This window comes from Octodon degus, unplaced genomic scaffold (assembly GCF_000260255.1).
Source record: "Octodon degus isolate 3935 unplaced genomic scaffold, OctDeg1.0 scaffold00002, whole genome shotgun sequence".
In the NCBI taxonomy this organism is placed as follows: Eukaryota; Metazoa; Chordata; class Mammalia; order Rodentia; family Octodontidae; genus Octodon; species Octodon degus.
In genome coordinates this window covers 27,101,669-27,109,290 of record NW_004524578.1, presented here as the reverse complement: position 1 = coordinate 27,109,290, position 7,622 = coordinate 27,101,669, and the positions used below count along the sequence as shown (strand labels likewise).

The 7,622-nt window shown below is 46.7% G+C and overlaps 1 protein-coding gene across 2 annotated transcripts in view; it reads right to left on the bottom strand.

The window, feature by feature from the left end:
• Nucleotides 1-2,033: 2,033 nt before the first annotated feature.
• Nucleotides 2,034-7,622, bottom strand: part of Vps39 (VPS39, HOPS complex subunit) — a 42,771-nt gene continuing 37,182 nt past the window's right edge. The window contains exons 20-25 of one of the 2 annotated variants that reach the window (XM_004623377.2): nt 7,152-7,254; nt 6,919-6,964; nt 5,636-5,785; nt 5,349-5,483; nt 5,012-5,103; nt 2,034-3,846 (exon numbers count right to left, since the gene is read on the bottom strand). In XM_004623377.2, the coding sequence (XP_004623434.1) occupies nt 3,771-3,846; nt 5,012-5,103; nt 5,349-5,483; nt 5,636-5,785; nt 6,919-6,964; nt 7,152-7,254 (602 nt within the window). In that variant the 3' untranslated portion in view covers nt 2,034-3,770. The remainder of the gene's footprint in view (nt 3,847-5,011; nt 5,104-5,348; nt 5,484-5,635; nt 5,786-6,918; nt 6,965-7,151; nt 7,255-7,622) is intronic. The other variant, XM_023711213.1, reaches the window with a different exon arrangement.

Genomic DNA, 7,622 nt, shown 5'->3' with positions numbered 1-7,622 from the left:
AATATATGCAGTGTATTATTTGTTGAAACTGTACTTCCGATTTGATTTGAAACTGTCTCATTGCTATCTGTTTATCAATAAAACTTTGAAAAAAAAACTACCTTTGCTTTCACAGGTATAAAAGGTTTTATTCCTTCTGATTCTTATTACAAAAAACCTCTTAACTGACCTATGAAAAGTTCCAACTAGTATATTTATAGCTACAAACCTAAGAACTGCAATAAGGTTACTGTAATTCAACTTGCCAAATACATCTGAGTGCATTCTGGTCTATTATTTTGTTTAGTCTACTAACAATTGTCTTACATTTTCCTGTCCTCTATCTGTTAAATTTGTGGCCTGTTGCAACATCTGCAGCAATTTTGTTTGAGCACAATTTTTTCTTCTTTTTGCTTGCTATTTTGATTTTTTAAATATTTAAGTCTACAATTTAAGTTGGCTTGTAGATAAGTGTCATTAGAGTTGAAGACATGCTTCTACCCCAGCTGACTAAAATTACGTAAAGACTAATTTTACAAATGTTTTCATGTTATAATCTGTGTACAATAACTTGAGAGTCTTTCACTGATCAAGAACAATGTGTTGTTATGATCCTGTTCTAATAGGTCATGTAAAAACTTTAAGATAATTAAATGGGGATCTGTTATACGTAGCAAAGCTGTGGAATGAGATTATTCTTGATGAATAAAGGAGCAGCTGCCTGGAAACATTTATTCCAGTCTTTATTGACTATTGGGACCTCAATAATTTCCATACCCCTATGGGAGACACACACCAATAAATGTTGGTAAACATATTATTGTAATATGTTTACACTGGTTATGATGAAAGGTTAAGTTTTCTGTGGGTAAAACAAGATTTTCTTATTAAAAGATGCTCCCAGTACAAAACTAAATTAAGAGATGAAAGGTTCAATATAGCTGTGACACCCATGATGGTTAATTTCATGGATATTAAATGTGTTCATGCCTCCCAGAGGTACAGGTATTGTAAGACATAAAAATAGAATAGTTTATGGTGATGCTTCCTTTCAGACTCAGATATCTGGCTTTCTCTTGTGTTCCAGCCAGTTATGACTGGGTACATGTCCAGCTAGATTGAGACCATCAGTCAAATGATAGTTTTTATAAATAAAGCTTATGTGATGTGCATGTAAAAAAATAAAAAAATAAAGTCATCTGTCTCATGCTTAATGAAGTCATGACTCAAAAGTTGCAGATGGCCTTCAGACCCAGAAAAACCTCAGAACGGTCACAGACAGTTCGAGGGCAACAGTAAAGTCCACATTGCCTTTTGGAACTGGTCAGGACTTGTATTTCCTCACTTTTCAAATGTCCCTGGGTCCCTCACTCTTACCAACACCATACCCTTATATGCTATCATGGCTTATAGCTGGATATTCCCTCCCAAAGCCTCAAGCACTCATGGGTGGGGGTTTTGGGACATGACTGCACCACAGAGGCGTGACACTGATTAGGGAATTAGTCCACTGCTAATTTTGACTTGGGAGCTAAAGCCTGGTCAGAGGTGGGTCCCTGGGGAGACCGCCTGGATAGGTCTACCTCCCTCTTCTCCCTTTAATGTTTCCCACTGCCCTGCTGTGAGGAATTTCTCCTCTGCCATGCTGCCTGCTTGGAGCCATGGGACTGTGCACTGAATCCTCTAAAAAGAGCCAAATCAGACTTTACCTCCTATAAATTGGGAGTGTAGGGTTGTCCCGGTGAAGAGGTCACCAAGACACACACCTCTCAGCCATCATGGTCACACGAAGGGGCACTAGGCCCTGCTGTGTGAAGTGACAGGAAGGCCAACCTGGCTTATCTATGTACTCTGTGGCAATGCAAATGTTTCCTGCCTGTGCTTCAACTTAGCCCACAGCTTTGCCTGCTATACAGCAGAGACTAACAAGTACAGAGCCTGGCGATTCTTTTCTTAATCCTTATTCTCTATTCTTAGCTAAATTATGAACCTTTCATTGTCATTTTCATAAATGTCTATGGAAGGGGAGAAAAAAAGGGACTCAGACAATCTCGGCTTCTTGCTTGGTCATGTTTATTATGCGCGTTAAGAGACCTCCACTAGTCTTGTTACAGCGCGGTTATCTTTTGGGGAAGAGTGGAGTTTTAGAAAACTGTGGAAAAGGAACACATAGTAAAGGCTGTGTGCTCCTTATTGTGTCAAACACGGGTCATGAGAATGGAAGACACGGAACAGGCCGGGAAGGCAGGGAAGTTCCAGCCCTGCAACAGGGCCATCAGGTGTTTCATGGAGGAAGCAGTCTGCTGGGCCATGGCAGCCATGTTTCTTTCGGTGGCTGTGGTGCTGTTCCATGGGGCTCGCAGATCTGAGCAAGGGCCCCAAGTGAATGCTACTCATGTTCTCTCTTGGTCTCTTTTGACTTCTGCAAGAGCCTCCCCTGGGCAGCCTGGTCCACTCATGCCTAGTGAGTCAGCCCATAGCGCAACACGTGCTGAGTTTACCAAGGCCCTAGTATGTCAAGGCCAGGCTACCAGGCAGCATCAGTGCTGGGTGCTGTCACCACCTTTGCTGCCTATAAAGCTAGGCTCCACCTGCATATCTCTGGCAGGCAGGATCCTCCTGGGCCCAGCGGAACAGCTAGAGTTCCTATGTAGACCCACAGGCCCCTGCCTGCTGCTTGCATTGCTCTGTTGTCCCTGGACACTTCACAAACATGCTGGCATCATGTCACTATCAGTTCTCAACCTGGCTGGTCCCGGTGTGCCAGGGATCCTCCTCCTTGTGCCATCCCAGTGCCCTCCTCCAACCCTCACAGAATAAAGCAAGGAGTAATGGCCAGGCCGTTGTGCAAGACCAGAGGGCAAAAACCCACTGGAACAGAGCAAGGCATCCAAAGCTCAGAGGACTCTTCTAACGGCTGACAGACCTGCTTGAGTAGCTGAGGAGTGTGGCAGGAACAGGCACCTCTACAGGACACTGTCAGAGGCCATGAAGCTATGCTGTGCCACCATGGGCAGGCACCAAAGTCCTTTTCTGGGCACACATGGTGCATCCATAAGCTTCTGGGCAGACAGCACACAGCCAAAAGGACCTAGTGACAGCATGCCTGACCAGTCAGTGTGTTCCTGGGAACCCACTCCCTCTTGCCTCTATTTTACTTCATTTAAATATTAGCTAATCCTGGTATCCTCGGAGTGGAGAAGCCTCTGAGTGGTGCCATGAGGGAAGAGACAAAGGGGACCACAGGGGGAGTAAATTGTGAGAAGTAAAAAGAGTGACAACTAAAGAGACAAGCAGGGAGTCTTCGGGGTGCCCAGCTGCTGTGGAGACAGCACTGGCACTACACAGACAACCAGCCACTCCTTTCCCACTGCTGGAGGGGCTCTGGTATCCTCCCGCGGACTCTTCAGGCAGCAGTCATGCTGCAGACTGTGACTGTGCACTCATCTTAACAACAAACTCTCAGCGAACAACTTGGTGGCAGAGACATTTGGGAGGAGTCTCCTTTGCCAGGTGAATGGTATGCAAAGGCAAGACGGTGGTCTCCTGTCCAGGAGGGTATGGATTCTCTGGAACTGCCTGCAACACAATGGCGTAAGGTACAACTAATCTCTTTTTCTATTAAAAAGCTGGCAAGGCCAGACCATGAGTCTATTTAAGTCAGAGATGTTCCAGGGTGCAAGGTAGCCAGCACTGTCAAAGCAGGGTGACACCCTGATTCTCAGGTTGGCTGCTCCTTCGCCTTTCTGGTGTAGCCAAGCTGTCCACTGCTGCATTCTGGGATGCTGGGCTCAGGTGTCCGCTGTGTTTACCTCTTTGGAACAGAAGTAGTGCACGACCACTCCATTGGGGTATCTTGCGAATGCACTGCAGGGAGGGAAAAGACTCAAGAGTGAGCATGGATTGCATAGACTGCTCCCACAGGGCCTTTGCACCCAGGAATCACCACAGAAGTAGTCCACCCTGACCCCAAGGGACAGATGCCCCAAGGGCCTGTAGGTTCCTGGTAACCATCCCTGGTAAGGAACTGAACAGAGGATGAGCTGCACAAAGTTCAAGCGTGGGAGGGTATTTCTGTCATTTTTTTTTCACCTAGTACGATTCCAGTACTCTAGGGGTACTCTATGCTAAGCTGTATTCCCAGGATTTTTTTTTTTTTTTTCCTACTGGGAATCGAACTCAAGACCTTGTGCTTGCCAGGCAGGCACTTGTGCCACTGAGCTATTTCCCCAACCTCTCTCAAGCTTTTTTAAAGTTTTTAATTTTTTAAATAATTTCTAAAATTTTGAGATAGGTTTTACTACATAGCCCAGGTAGGATATGCCTTGGGAGGGAATACTTCTTATTAAATAATCAGTGTAGCCTGGGGATATAGCCCAGTGATAGAGTGCTTGCCTAGCATGCATAAGGCCTGGGTCTAATCCCCAACATCACACACACACACACACACACACACACACACACACACACACTCAGTCCTGGCTCACTGGAGGGTCATAATGCTCAAGACAATAAGCTTCAGGCTAATTCAACCAAAGGACAGTGGGTTACACCTTTGAAAAGGAAGGAGTCTTCTAGCCATACAAAAAGGGATGAGTCAGTCCTTTAAGGGGCAGAGGCTGGCTGCAACATGTCTTAGCACTATAAGATGCCAGCTCAGGAGCTTGTTCCAGGTCTGAGACCTCAGGCTAAAAGATCTCTTGTATCCCTTCAGACTCATCTTTAAAAAATAAGGACTGTCTGCCCACAAATGTCTCTTTCACACACCAGCTACATCATTATTCCTAACTGCTACAAGGGTAGATCTCTGAGTAAGAGATAGATCTCTGAGTAAGAATTCAAGAGCTCCAGGCCACACATGCCATGTATTTCAATTCTCAAGGTGCACTGCCGACAGATGGTCTGCCCTCTGCATGCTCAAGCAGCAGAGGTAGTCAGGACAGCAGCTGCGCCTTCCCCTGGGTGCCCCAAGCACTGCCTGACCCTGGAGAGCACCCTTCACACTCAGAAGCCTCGGGCCAAGGTAACTCACCTGTTCCCGATCTTCTTCTTGCACACCATGCACACCTTTTCCTCTGTGATGATGCACTTCACCTGCTGGTGCAGAATCCGCTCTTCCTGCACCTGGAAGATAGTTTGGGGGAGAAGCTCCATGCCTGAGCGGACAACAGAAGGCAGAGGTCAGCAGCGCTTCCCCTCAGGTCCAGGTTCTCCGTGTTGGAACACCTCCACTTAAATGTCATGCTGGCTGCTGGGTCAGCCTGTGCCACACTGATGGGGTATGTAAAGCTCTGCCTTGCTGGGAATGGCCCGTGTGGAAACTGTCATACCATGAAATAAAGCCACCCTGGAGTCTGGAAGGCCCATACCCTCAGGAACTCAGCATGGAGGAGGTTCTTGAGCACTTGATTAAACCGTTTCTTTTGTGCATTTTCTTCCAACACCCTTTCCAGAAAGATGCGGATGTCATTGATCTGAGTGTTTGCTGGGAGAAGGTTGATGGCCTAGGGGTAGGAACAGAAGTGGGGATGGGCTGAGGCAGCATAGGAGTGAGACTTGGAAAACACTGGAGGCCAAGTGCTCTCAGGCTTTGGTCCCTCTTTCCACCCCTCTTCTCATCCAGTGTCCCCCAGTCTCCTGAGGCCCTCTGCCTGACCTTGGTGGTGTCCAGCTTGCTATGGTGCAGCTCAAGGACCTGCAAGGCAGCCTGGAGGTTGGCTTGTGGTTCCAACAGCTCCAACTTCATTGGCCCAAGGCAGTGAATACTGGGGGGCGACAGGTACATCCGAAGCAGCGATAGATACACCTGTCTCACACAGACACAAGTCACACACATCAGGGGACAGGAACCTGGCCAGACTGAATGCGCCTGAAGATTAGGGCAGTTGGTCTACAGCAATAGGACTTGGAGAACATTCAAAATTCATCATTTCCACCTCCTAAAATTTCACTGAAGTTATACAGCCAAGTGAGGGTGTTAAAGACTGCTTTTTCTCTTTTTCTGCTTTGTGTCTTTCTAACTTTATCACATTTATAAAATGCTAATATTGCAAAATAAGTGAAAAAGATGGCTCATTCTCTTTGACTTCGGAAGCTGAGACCCTGGCCATCCCTTGGCAGGCAGGGATAATTCCTAAATGGAATACGCTTCTTACTGGTTCCAACAGCAGTGCCATCTGTTTCTCCACCTCGGTACTTAACGTCTGCGGCCAGGTAATTCCTCGTGTTTGGGACTGTCCACGCACATTGGTCAGCAACTCCTTTGGGCTCTAGTGCCTGGATTTTAGCAGCATCCCCGTCCCAAGTCACGACAATCACAAATGTCTGAAGACACTGACAAACATCTGAGGGACATATGTTCTTTCTCAATTGGCTGATCACATAAATGTTTGAGAAAGATTCTTACTGCCTAGGTCAGGGTGGCCTTGAACTCAAGGTGCAACTTTAGTCTCAGCCTCCAGAGTGTTGGGATTATAGGCCTGCACCACCATGCCTAGCTAAAAAAATTTTTTGGAGACAAGGTATTGCTTCTCACTATGTAGTTCAGACTGGCCTTGAACTTACTATTAGCCCAGGCTGACCCTGAACTTGCAAAGATATCCCTGCCTCTGCCTCCCAAGTGCTAGGATTATAGGCATGTGCCTGGTCCACATAAGTTATTATACAAATCTTAAAGAGTAAAGGAAAAGGGGTGCTATTAATAATCACATGGGTGACAATATATATAAGCCAGAATTACCTGTGACAAGAGATATAAGCCAGAACTACCCCAAGCAAACCAGGATAGATGGTCTCCCTGTCTCTTCCTCAAATATATGCAAAACTCAAAGGCACTGCCCTATACCCTGTGCAATCTAAGGACACACTGATGGGATGAAGTCTGCCTAAACGACAAGAAAGGCACACATGCTCTCTGGGCCAGGGCCACTACTCACTCACATCTTTGTTGCCGTCTTTGCTTTGGTCATAATGTTTGTGGCAGTACCTGCAAGGAAAAAAGTGGTGAGTGCAGGTGAGGGGCTAGAGCAGGGTAAAAGACTCCAAGAGCCACCTGAACATCTTAAGATGGCCGAGACCAGGGTGGGTGTGGAAGACAGGTAGGTGTACAGTGTGAAGAAGGCTGTAGCAGTGTGGGGAGCTGCAGGGAGACACCTCGAGTCAAGCTGACTTACTCCTCCGCCATCCTTGTGTCCTTCAAGACATGGACATAGATGAAAAGAGCTTGCTCATGCTTCCCCATGCGCCCCAGCAGGAGTGCTCGCTCTTCTAGGAGGCCTAGGAGGAAGAAAGAAAGGAGTCACTGGCACCAGCACCATGAGGTGGGGGACTGAACACTGGGGCAGGGTGCAGGCTTAGTGGTGCAGACAAACTTAGCACAGGCAAGGTCCTGGCCTCAATCCGCGGCACCAGAATAATAAAAATAACAAAATAAAATGGAAGTAAATGACTACATTTTTTATAGGAGGGAGGCAGCTATTTTAGGAGATATATAGTCCACCTTTTTAAAATTACTTTTAAATGGTAACAACATTAATAGCAAGACCTACAGGGCTGGGGAGATGGCTCAGTAGAATAAGTGCTTGCCTGGCAAGTGCAAGGTCCTGAGTTCAATCCCCAGTGCGGGTGCAGATCTATGAAGTTTT